General features: G+C 46.2%; 1 protein-coding gene across 1 annotated transcript in view; it reads right to left on the bottom strand.

The window, feature by feature from the left end:
- Positions 1–12,952, bottom strand: part of ETFB (electron transfer flavoprotein subunit beta) — a 107,120-nt gene that overhangs the window by 16,705 nt on the left and 77,463 nt on the right. Inside the window, exons 5-6 of the mRNA XM_068243135.1 lie at positions 12,415–12,573; positions 629–808 (exon numbers count right to left, since the gene is read on the bottom strand). Of these exons, the coding sequence (XP_068099236.1) occupies positions 638–808; positions 12,415–12,573 (330 nt within the window). The 3' untranslated portion in view covers positions 629–637. The remainder of the gene's footprint in view (positions 1–628; positions 809–12,414; positions 12,574–12,952) is intronic.

Raw genomic sequence — 12,952 nt, 5'->3', positions numbered from 1 at the left:
TGTGTCTTGGACTTTGTTTCACATTTCATTCATATTACTTTTGTTACTGTAATTACCAATTCTGTATTTTGTACCAACTCTGTATTTTGTATATACCAGTGTCTATTATTTTGTACCCCATGTTTGTGTCTTACGTTGTACAGCACCACAGAATATGTTGGCACTCTCTAAATAAACAATAATAATAACAGTCATCTCAGTCATTATTGATGTGGCCATAAGTGGCTGGATAGTGCACTGGTTAAGGGTTCTGCTCTGTTCAGTAAGCAAGCACCTACTCAGTAAGGATACCTTGGGCAAGACTCCCTAACACTGCTGCTGCCTACTGAGCGGCCCTAGTGGCTACAGCTCTGGCACTTTGAGTCTGCCGGTAAGGAAACACCAGACTGGAGATACTGAACATCTTACTCGTTTTACTGCATGCTCTAATATTTGTGAATTGACATTTATGAGGTATTTGACATCCCATAAAATGTTCAGTAAAATCAGCTGTTGCCTGCTTTACCGCATGCGGTCATGCTTGGTGAATTGGAGCCATCAGACAGCGTGTGTCTAGTGTCAGATCATGTGAATACATGGAGATCAGATAAAGAACAGACATAGATAGAAGGAAGTGAGGATGTCTCACCTGCTGTGGCTAGATCCGGCCACCCTCCTTTAGCTTAGCCACAAGGTCCTCTACTGACTCCACTTTGACTCCTGACTGTCGCTGAGGCGGATCCTCCACGCTCAGGATCTGTATGCGACTCGCTGTGTCCACTCCCAGATCTGCTGGCTTCACACTCTCAATCTTCTTCTTCTTCGCTTTCTGTAACACAAAGTTACCGAAACACGTCACTGACCGATTCTGCCTGTCCATCACAACTGGCCAAATACAACTACACTTTGTTTTTGGCTGCAGACCGCAGAGTAAAGAGAATATGTGGTGTTTTTAGTATAAATTAGGAATTTATGAAATTCAGATTATTTTCTCTGTTTTTGGCACTTCATCTTCTGGTCTGACTGTAAACAGATTAGTAAATAATCTATAATAATCTGAACATTTGTATAGCACTTTTCTCCTGATGGACTCAAAGCGCTCAAGAGCTGCAACCTCTGGGACACACTCAAGAGGCCACCCTGCAGTGTTAGGGAGTCTTGTCTTGAACTCCTTACTGAATAGGTACTGACCCTAGCCAGGATTCGGACCCTGGACTCCCCATGTCAAAGGCAGTGTCCTAACCAGTACACTATCCAGCCACTGGATAGCGGCTGAAAGCCAGTCTTCACAGTGAAACTTCGGTTAGCTCTTGAAATATTAATTATTCCTACATTATATATAATAATCTGCCAGTGGTTGGCATCTGAATTCCCATGATCCTTTGAGGCATATACCTCCCCCCTCTAGTATTAAAGGCTTCCTCTGACACAGGTGACCAGGGTTCAAATCTCAGCTCTTCCTGTTCAGTAAGCCAGCACCTATTCAGTGAGAAGACCTTGGTCTAGACTCTCTAACACTGCTACTGTCTATAGAGTGTGTCCTAGTGGCCGCAGCTCTGACGCTTTGAGTCCGCCAGGAGAAAAGTGCAATATAAATGTTATTTGTCTTGTCTCTATGGGTTAAGTAGAGACCAAAAGGCCTTAAAGTCTAAAGGTATAAGGGATAGGACAGTAGGTAAGGGAAGCTGTGTGTGGTAGATGGTAGAAATAGTGGTCAGTGGCTGAAGTGTGCTAGGTTGGAGAGTATGCTTGCCTGAAGAGGGGAGATTTCAGGTTGTGTCTAAAAAGGGGTAAGTGAGTGTGGCGGATGTGTTGAGTGAGTGAGTTCCAGAGGAGGAAGGAGGATCGAGAGAAATCTTGCAAGCGGGAGTGAGAAGAGGTGATCAGAGAAGACATAAGAATATTGTTAGTAGAGGGGAGATTGCGTGTAGGACGTTATCTGGAAATAAGATTATTTACATAACAAGGAACTAGGTTGTAAAGAGCTTTGTAGAGGAGAGCCAGGATTTTGAAAAGTATCCTTTGTGTAACTGGCAGCCAGTAAAGGAACTGACAGAGAAGGATAGGGCTGGAGAAAAGGGAGGAGAGGAGGATGCAAATTGCCTGGTTGTCCTGCTGATCCACTACCTCTAATACTAATACTTTTAGTCTAAGACCCTGAACAAGCAGGCAGATCAGGTGCTCTGACTAAACTCTGATTTGATAAGCCACGTTTGTTTCAGGTATGTGATTCAGAGAGGGGCGTAGCTGGGTAAAATGGGGTCCAGGGCAAACACTGAAATTGCGCCCCTCCCATTAGTTTTTTTTTTTTTTTACACTCGAAGTGCAGGAGAATAGAAAGGGCCTTCACACTAATTTTTTTTAGTAGGGCTACACTCTATGAAACCATGTTTATCTCATCATGGGTCCTGTCAGTTCAGGTATCCTTTAAAGGAGACCAGAGCTGAAAGCATTTGTAAAAACGCAGCCACCAGAGGGCAGAAGAACAGCCAGCACAGTGATTGCGGTGCACATTTCAAGTGCAGGAAGTGACCAATGACTATGAAATCCTCCGATCTCTGTGCTGGATCTTTAAGAGAGACAGTCCCTCTCTGAGAACCTTGTCCCTCTTTCCTCTTTGTTTGTCCCTCTGAGGACTGATGTACAGATCTATGTAAAATATATGTATTTTTCTCCTTAAAAATGTGTTTAACTGACTCTAAACGTTATTCCCATCAATTAAATTGATATTTTTCTTATTTTCAAATGTTAAAATGAAGGGAAAAAGCAGGTGATAGAAAGGACAAGTGTGGTTTGAATGATAAAACACGTATTTTGCATCTGAAATCTTTGTAATTTGTATGGCGAGGGGTGTGGCAGGGGCGTGGTTACAGGTGTGGCAGGGGTGTGTCTTAATGCGTCCCTCTTTATCATCTCAAAAAGTTATGAGGAATGTCAGCAGCACCTGGCTGCTGTACAGTCTTCATCCTTATGGAAGTGGTAAGGGTGTCCATTCACAAACTTTGCACTCTGATTTAATCTGTCACAGAAATGACGGTTTGATAAGTCATGTGATGTTGTTCATGTCAGGCTGTATTTACCTAATTTTAAGACCTGCTTTTTATGATGTCCTGATACGCAAAACCTTAGAAATGAGAGAGGGTGTGAGCTTTGTTTGTCATGACTACAAATAATGGAAAAATATGTCTGCAGGAAATATCACCAAACAATGTGTATGGTGTATGCAGCGGCAGATGAAAGCAGCTAAAACTGCGTCTGGCTGGAAGGAAAGAACTTGCGGGAATCTCCGTACGTGACGCCCGCTCTCCAGCGTCTGCTCAGTGAGAGTGTGAGAGAGGAGAGAACTAAGGGCAGACAGGTCTTCAGCTGCCACTTCTCAAATCTGTATAATATTAACAGTGCATCATTTGATAGTGTGATTTCTTCTCATCTGGAGAAAGCAACACAGCAGTTAAAGAGACTCTGAAGTTTTTTGTTTTTTTTTACCTTATTTTGTCATAAAATACTCTTCATCATTAATGCCCAAGTGGAATCGCCGCATCCCTGTGGCAGATGAGTGATTTATTAGTGAGAAATACCCCTGCAAAGTTCCACGACTTTGCAGGTCGCAGATTATGCTGCCCTGGAGGAGCAGAGCTTTGTGCTGTAGCTCTGCCTCCTCCGCAATCAATCTCCGCCTGCTCCCCGCCCCTCAGTAAAAGAAGACAGAGGGCGGGGACAGGTGGAGATCAGCACTGCGGAGGAGGCAGAGCTACAGCGTGAGGCTATGCCTCTTCAAGGAAATGAAGCCCTGCAAGCTTTGCAGGGCTATTGCTCACTAATAAATCACTCATCTGCCGCGGGGATGCGGAGATTCCACTTGGGCATTAATACTGAAGAAGACAAAATAAGGTAAAAAAAAAAAAAGACTTCAGAGTCTCTTTAAACCCTTTTGAGCGAAGTTGAAATGGGAATACAAATGGAAAATAAATAATACATAACCAGAGGGACAGTTAGTGACTTGTCTATATACGCTGTACGGTACTGCGGAAGAGGTCAGTGATAGGTCTACGCAAGATGTCAGCTATTATAGGAGACCGTCGGTTGAGGTGTTTATAGGGAACCTCAAGCGAGGGAAATTATTTAAAACTAGCCGACCCAAGCCTGTTTAAAATCGGGCTCTAGGTCTGTGTTTCTCGCCGCATGTTACTGCGCACGTGCGCGCACCCAACACACACATGCGTGCGCACACCTGGTCACCCGGCTCCCAGGCCCCGTCCTCCTGTCTCTGTGTAGCTGGGTCCGTGCTGTGCACACGCGCAGTAGCAAAAAGCACAGACCAGCTACACAGGGACAGCGTGACGCGGGGACACGGGTTTTATTATAGAGGCTAAACACATGATGTAGCTGCAAATGAATATTACATACTAACCTCTCTGTCAGTTCCTCTCAGAGGCGCACCATTTTCTTCTAACAGTGATATTTACCTCTTCTGACAATATTTTGTCAGAACTGAAATATACCAGTTGCTGTCAGTTATATATCAGAAGCTGACAGTTACAACTGAATGTGCAAGGTAATGCCTATGTTTCCCTATGGCTCGAGTGGGTGATATTACAGTTTAACAGTGTGCTGACCATAAAGCTATTATGGTGTAATGGCCATTTTTAAAATGGAGGACGGAGAACTTCAATGACCACAGTGGACAAATGGCGCAGGAGAGGAAAGAGATTGAGGAGTAGACTACACGGGAGGTAAGTATGACCTGTGTATGGTTATTTTGACTTTTTAATTTTCAGTTCAGGTTCTCTTTAACTTATCACATGACAGCACCTTGTTGTCACTCTTGAGCCCTGGCCCCTCCCATTACCCAGGTAAGATGGGTGTTACAGCAGGGAATGTATCTGACTTCACTGCAACTTCACAACCTAAAGGAGATACTTCACTGATTCCATTAAAGGACCACTATCACAAAAATGTAAAATGCATATGTATGCATACGTATAAAATGTAATTTGTTTCAGAGTAAAATGCACTATAAAGTACATCTTTCCTCCCTTTTAGTTAAAATAGGCTCTAAAATTCTGACAGAAATGACAAGTTTTGAACTAGTCCATCTCCTCATGGGGGATTCTTAGGGCTTTGTTTATTTGTCAAAAGCACTTACTAATCGGCAGTTGCCCAGCCCACTGACAAAGCAGCGTGCATGCGAGAAGGGAGACAGGAAGGCATCTTTGTGTAGATCCTTTCCAGGGAGGGCTTTGTAAAAAAAATAAAAATAAAGCAAATACTAAGAATCCCCCGTAAGGAAATTGACTAGTCCAAAACCTGTCAGATTTTAATTGCTTACTGTAAGCGACAGAAACATAGGATAGGAATTTATAGTGTATTTTACTCTGGAAGAAATGTACTACTTATACACATGTATTTTACATTTTACAGTTTTTCACGACAGTGGTGCGTTAATCTGATCGTATTGGTTCAGAGATCTTTGTCCATTAGTGGTCCCAAATAGAGATGTCCGCGAACGGTTCCCGAACCGTTCGCGGGCGAACATCTCCCCTGTACTACTTCCGGGTCGCTATGACCCGGAGTAGTATGCCTGCGCTGGCCCGGCGACCCACGTCCTAGATCGCGCGCCTGATGCCGGGCACTTTCTGCGCATGTGCGTGACATCATGAGTGACGTCACGTTCATGCGCAGAGAGTGCCCGGCAACAGGTGCGCGATCAAAGACGCGCGCCGCCGGGCCAGCGCAGGCATACTACTCCGGGTCATAGCGACCCGGAAGTAGTGCAGGGGGGAGATGGCTGCTCTCATTGCAGCTAGAGGTTCGCCCGCAAATGGTTCGGGCCATCTCTAGTCCCAAACATTCATTTATGATAGTTTATATGAAGAATCGTTCACAACGATCTGTTAGCACATTGTATAGTTAGTGGCCACCTTAAGAGGTGGAAGAGAATCAGAATCTGTGTATTTCGCCAAGTACAATGGGAGTTGTACCCGGCATTATCTTCGGCACATACAGGGTCGGTGACGGTACACAAAAACATACAACTCAGGTATAGGTGAAACATACAGTACATCAGGGGTGCCCACACTTTTTCGGCTCTCGAGCTACTTTAAAATTTGCCGAGGCCAGGAGATCTACCAACGTCCCAAATGCTAAGCACACCCCCCCCGACGTAGGTTATCCAGGTGTATGTGCCTGCAGCATAGGTTACGTGCCCTCAGTATAGGTTAGCCAGGTATATGGGCCCCGAGTGTAGGTTAGCCAGGCATATGGGCCCCCAGTGTAGGTTAGCCAGGCATATGGGCCCCCAGTGTAGGTTAGCCAGGCATATGGGCCCCCAGTGTAGGTTAGCCAGGCATATGGGCCCCCAGTGTAGGTTAGCCTGGCATATGGGCCCCCAGTGTAGGTTAGCCTGGCATATGGGCCCCCAGTGTAGGTTAGCCTGGCATATGGGCCCCCAGTGTAGGTTAGCCTGGCATATGGGCCCCCAGTGTAGGTTAGCCTGGCATATGGGCCCCCAGTGTAGGTTAGCCTGGCATATGGGCCCCCAGTGTAGGTTAGCCTGGCATATGGGCCCCCAGTGTAGGTTAGCCTGGCATATGGGCCCCCAGTGTAGGGTTAGCCTGGCATATGGGCCCCCAGTGTAGGTTAGCAAGGTATAGGGGCCCTCAGTGTAGCTTAGCCAGGTATAGGGCCCCCCAGTGTAGCTTAGCCAGGTATAGGGGCCCCCAGTGTAGCTTAGCCAGGTATAGGGGTCCCCAGTGTAGCTTAGCCAGGTATAGGTACCTGCAGCATAGGTTAGCCAGGGTCCTCTGGACTCCTGGAACCTCCGGCAGGCAGGCCGCTGGCCAATAAGAATGTCGGGCAGAAGACGGCAAGACGCGGCGAGGAGAGAGGCGGCGCAGCCGCTACCTCATGGCTGGGGGCGGTGCCGGGCATGTTACAAGCACGCACGTTGCAGGCTGCCCGGCGCCGCCCCCAGCCATGACGTAGCGGCCGCGCCGCCTCTCTCCTCCTCCTCTGCTCGCCGCGTCTTCTCCCCTGCATTCTTATTGGCCGGCAGCTAAACATGCTGCTGGCCGCAAAATTTAATGAGACGCGGCCAAGAGGCCACGATCTACCGAGAAGGCGGTCGCGATCTACCGGTAGATCGCGATCGACCTATTGGGTAGCCCTGCTGTACATAAAGTGCTCATATACATTACATTACACATCGAAACATAGCTAAGGAGCAGCAGAGGGGTAGTCTGAGTGCGATGTGAGCTGAGCTGCCACTACATCAGCAGCACTCAACTGCTCTGCAGCCATTTAGGAGCCCAGCAGGATGTCCGAGAGAAAGCAGAAGAGAGAGACAGAGGCCCATAGGCAATTCACTTTTTCTCTTGAGTTTTCTCCTGGGAGACAGTTTTTCATCTTCCCTTTAAAGCAGTAGGATTAGCAATACTATGCCAGGGAAAGAAAAAAAAACAAATAGATAAGTAGATAAATACTTGATCTACTTACATAACACATGTATTGTACCGGTATATGTAAAAGGAGAGAACTGAGAGCCCAATATAGTGTAGTAAATACTGATAAATGGGTACTGATAAATTAAAAAGTTTAAAAATGCTTAGGAGGCAGTTTTGGACTCCCCCCCCCCCCCCCCTCCCTGCAAGCAGACACAACAAGCTGTGTATTCAAAACAAAGCAGATTTATTGGTACACTCCAAGGAGCATTCGCAACGCGTTTCGCAGGTATATTCCCGCTTCCTCAGGCAATAGCTAGTAAGGTTACACAACTGGGGACAAGAGGCATAGTTGGTATGTGTCCGAAACAACCTTCATACATACATAATAAATATCCAAAATTCATAATAAATAAATAATAAATACTACTACTACTGAAAACGTTAAAACTGTTTTACGGTTTTATCTATTTATTTTGAATTTTGCCTCTTGTCCTCAGCTGTGTACCCCTACTAGCTATTGCCTGAGGAAGCGGGTTTAAACCTGCGAAACGCGTTGCGAATATCCCCTGGAGTGTACCAATAAATCTGCTTTGTTTTGAATACACAGCTTGTTGTGTCTGCTTGCAGGGGGGTAAGTCCGCCACTGCCTCCTAAGCATTTTTAAACTTTTTAATAATTGATTTTATTCTTTTGGCGCCTCTGTCCTCCATTACATCACATGTATTGTACTGTCCACGTTTTGATTTCAGTGAATGTTATATAAGAAATGAAGAGAATTCTGTTCCTGGTGGGAACCATGTCTTTTGCCCACAGTTTAGGCGAAATCCTGATGTCATTTCTGCCCTTTACTTTTTTTTTATCGTTTCTCCTCCAATCGCTGAGTCACCTCAGCCTTGCTTGTAAACACAAGGGAGCAGGGGATCGTGTTTCAGATAAGCAGCTAGGCAGGGAAATAAAGGGAAGAGGAGGAATATATATTAGATAAAAAGAACCCCCAGCATGCAACTATTTGGCACTAACTACTAAAGGGCCAGTGCTCCTTAAAGAGACTCCGTAACAAAAATTGCATCCTGTTTTTTATCATCCTACAAGTTCCAAAAGCTATTCTAATGTGTTCTGGCTAACTGCAGCACTTAATACTATCACTGTCTCTGTAATAAATCAATGTATCTTTCCCCTGTCAGACTTGTCGGCCTGTGTCTGGAAGGCTGCCAAGTTCTTCAGTGTTGTGGTTCTGCTATGAACTCACCATTCCAGGCCCCTCTCTGCACACTGCCTGTGTGTTATTTAGATTAGAGCAGCTTCTCTCTTCTCTCTTATCTTTTACAAGCTGGATAAATTGTCCTCTGAGCTGGCTGTGCTTTTACATACTGAGGAATTACAAACAAGGGCAAAGCTGTTTGCAGGAAGAAAAGAGCAGCCTGAAACTTCAGTGTATGGGGGAAAGAAACACACAAATGATCTCTTGAGATTCAAAAGGAATGCTGTATACAGCCTGCTTGTGTATGGATGTATTTTTCTATGTGTGGACATACTGTACATCAACCTACTTCCTGTTTTGGTGGCCATTTTGTTTGTTTACAAACAAACATTTTAAAACTGTTTTTAACCACTTTTAATGCGGCGAGGAGCGGCGAAATTGTGACAGAGGGTAATAGGAGATGTCCCCTAACGCACTGGTATGTTTACTTTTGAGCGATTTTAACAATACAGATTCTCTTTAAGTATGTGATAACTCCAAATCATAACAGCAGAAAAAGTTTTGAATGCAGGATTAGCATCTTTATCACTTAATACACTCAGACCAGTTGCTGTTGAAGCTTGATTTTTAAGGTGACAATCCCACTTTAAAATAATTTTTTAGGACTTTGCAATAGTAAAAGTACCAAAAAGTAGGTGAACAATATTAGCAAAAATATTTTGAGTATTTTTTTGCTTGCTGGCAGTTTAAAAAGCATTTTATGGACAAGGTGTTAGTAGCAAAAAAGTTTCTGTACCGTGTTAGCCAAACAAATTATATAGGTAGAAAAAACAACGCTTTGTAAAAAATACCACCTTTTAATGGCTAACTAATTAACAAGGTGTGAAATGATCACCTAGGAGAAGAAGTGAATTGCGTATGGCCCCAAAAGTCCCGTGTTTGGTGGCACTTGGCTGCAGCAAATGTCCATGCTGTCATGTGGGGCATGAGTGGCCTGACTCCCATATCAGAGGCAAATTTAGCCCCGGCCTAGTCCCATCGGCCGGACGATTGGCCTAGAGACTGGATGCACGGCGGCTGCAGGTAAAGTAGGGCAAAGCCAGCTGGAGGAGAGCAGAGATGCTTAGAAGGGATGCGAAGAGAGGGTGAAGGAGAAAGAGGAGAGAGTAGAGAGAAAGGAGGTTTCAAATCTGTCCTGCACACATTCATACAAACATAGATTTTTATCTTTTGGTAAGTACAGTACGCCTTTCTAGAGTCCAGCTGCGTGTCGGTTCTGTAGATGGAAGCTTCCCCTGCTCAGTCCAGCTATGCTATGAGCAGCACAGCTTTCTAGACTGCTCCCTCCTATCAGCCGACACAGTTGCGGAAAAGCCATCCTGTTAAGTGTTTGTTTAGGAAAGCTCATTAGATGAGCGCGCACATCACAGTCCACATTCAGGGCACACTGAATATGAATGCTGCAGCTCACAGCAGCTGTATGGTTCATGCATGGAGCAGCTTCCACTGAGGCTAATTAGTGCTTGTGTAAACACGCTGTTCCCCGCTTGAGCAGTGTATAAAGCCCAGGATAAAGATCACAGCGGGCTAATTCCTACTTAATATGCCCATTCCGAGCATACAGCGACTCCTCCGCACGAAGCGGTACAGCGCGTTCCTTCCCAATGCCCATCCCCCACCCGAGAGGTCAGAAAAGTCACCGCTCAGGTCATCCAGCCGGAAGCCATTTTGTTTGCCAAACTATCGCTCAAAGTCATGTAAAGAAAGGGACAGACTGGCACGCCTATAAAAACTTTATTAGTCACCAGGTGGCACACAGTAGACAGCACGGCTACAAGGACCGCCTGCCATTATATTGATTTGCCCTGTGCTTTGTTACAGCTGTAGCTTGTAGTCCTGCTGTCTTGTGCCGCAGAATGTCTGGTGTAGTGGAGGGGATGACATCAGTTGGCCATTAATGATGGAGAAGCTCCCTATTGTGACTGCAAGACTGGGAAAGGCCTGCCTAACTGGAAGAGGCGAAACTAAAGTAGGACTACAGAGGGGAGCATAGAAGGCACCTAGGACTGTAGAGGGGAGCATGGAAGGCACCTAGGACTGCAGAGGGGAGCATAGAAGGCACCTAGGACTGCAGAGGGGAGCATAGAAGGCACCTAGGACTGCAGAGGGGAGCATAGAAGGCACCTAGGACTGCAGAGGGGAGCATAGAAGGCACCTAGGACTGTAGAGGGGAGCATGGAAGGCACCTAGGACTGCAGAGGGGAGCATTGAAGGAACCTAGGACTGCGGAGGGAAACATAGAAGGCACCTAGGACTGCAGAGGGGAGCATAGAAGGCACCTAGGACTGCAGAGGGGAGCATAGAAGGCACCTAGGACTGCAGAGGGGAGCATAGAAGGCACCTAGGACTGCAGAGGGGAGCATAGAAGGCACCTAGGACTGCAGAGGGGAGCATAGAAGGCACCTAGGACTGCAGAGGGGAGCATAGAAGGCACCTAGGACTGCAGAGGGGAGCATAGAATGCACCTAGGACTGCAGAGGGGAGCATAGAAGGCACCTAGGGCTGCAGAGGGGAGCATAGAAGGCACCTAGGACTGCAGAGGGAAACATAGAAGGCACCTAGGACTACAGAGGGGAGCATAGAAGGCACCTAGGACTGCAGAGGGGAGCATAAAAGGCACCTAGGACTTCAGAGGGGAGCATAGAAGGCACCTAGGACTGCAGAGGGGAGCATAGAAGGCACCTAGGACTGCAGAGGGGAGCATAGAAGGCACCTAGGACTGCAGAGGGGAGCATAGAAGGCACCTAGGACTACAGAGGGAAACATAGAAGGCACCTAGGACTGCAGAGGGGAGCATAGAAGGCACCTAGGACTGCAGAGGGGAGCATAGAATGCACCTAGGACTGCAGAGGGGAGCATAGAAGGCACCTAGGGCTGCAGAGGGGAGCATAGAAGACACCTAGGACTGCAGAGGGGAGCATAGAAGGCACCTAGGACTGCAGAGGGGAGCATAGAAGGCACCTAGGACTGCAGAGGGGAGCATAGAAGGCACCTAGGACTGCAGAGGGGAGCATAGAAGGCACCTAGGACTGCAGAGGGGAGCATAGAAGGCACCTAGGGCTGCAGATGGGAGCATAGAAGGCACCTAGGACTGCAGAGGGGAGCATAGAAGGCATCTAGGACTGCAGAGGGGAGCATAGAAGGCACATAGGACTGCAGAGGGGAGTACAAAAGACACCTAGGACTGCAGAAGGGAGCACAGAAGGAACCTAGGGGGCAACAAGGGTTAGGTAGGGAACTATAGAGGACATTATATATAATATACTGCTAGGAAGATGCGTCATAGGAGAGGCTGAAATGCAAACGCAATCTGCCCTGACTACACAGTTAAATGTAGTTTTGCTTTCTTAAAATAAGCATAACAGAGCTTCAGAACATGGCAAATCATATATAAACAAGTCTAAAAATAGTTTTTGCGCCAAATAAAAGCATAAGTAAAAACTTGGAAGTAATTTATAAAAAAAAAATAAAAAAAGTACGATGTGCACTAGGGGGGTACTTGGCATGTACAGGTTTTCACAAGGGGTACACTGATCTCATCGAAAAGTATGCTTAGGGGGTGCACGCGCACACAATTTTGATTGGCCGTTTTTTTTTGTTTTTTTTTACCTTTCCATAAAGAAAGAGGGCTAAAAGATTTTGGTACGCTCTCATACGACATGGAAGTGGTTAACATTGGCCAATCAAAATTGGATGTGTGCCGCTGACCGGTGCTCTGTAGGAGCATCTCACCATGATGTTGGGTAGCGTGGCATAACGGGGCTCGTTGAGTCTCAGGTCCGCAGTCACTACAGCAGGAAGCTGCACGCTGATGGTCTCCAGCCCTCCATCGATCTCCCGGACCACAGTCAGCTTCTCGCCTTCAACCTTCACTTCTGATGCAAACGTTGCCTGCAAAACAGACTGAGGTCACCAAAGGAAGAGAAAGGTGAAAATCGTGAATACTGTCTCCATTTGGAATCTCTCGTACTTGATGTATGGATTTACAGGTTTCAGGTTTAAAGGGACTCCGAGCACCTCTGATGGGCATGCCTTTAAAGAGACTCTGACCAGTACTGCAAATTACTTAAGGATGCATACCTTTATGTAGCTTGTGCTCTCCTCTTTCATTTGATGCATGAATCCGTTTTACACCAAATAGTTTTCGTTCAATTTCAAATTTAAAAATCGCGGCTGTTATCTTGGCTATGTTATAACTTCCGGGTCACCCCTGTCTTCTCTGTTAGAGAAGTGCATCACTGAATGAAGCAGGAAGAGGAAGTGACACACA

This window comes from Hyperolius riggenbachi, chromosome 6, assembly GCF_040937935.1.
Source record: "Hyperolius riggenbachi isolate aHypRig1 chromosome 6, aHypRig1.pri, whole genome shotgun sequence".
Taxonomy (NCBI): domain Eukaryota; kingdom Metazoa; phylum Chordata; class Amphibia; order Anura; family Hyperoliidae; genus Hyperolius; species Hyperolius riggenbachi.
This window is presented reverse-complemented; position numbering and strand designations above follow the sequence as displayed.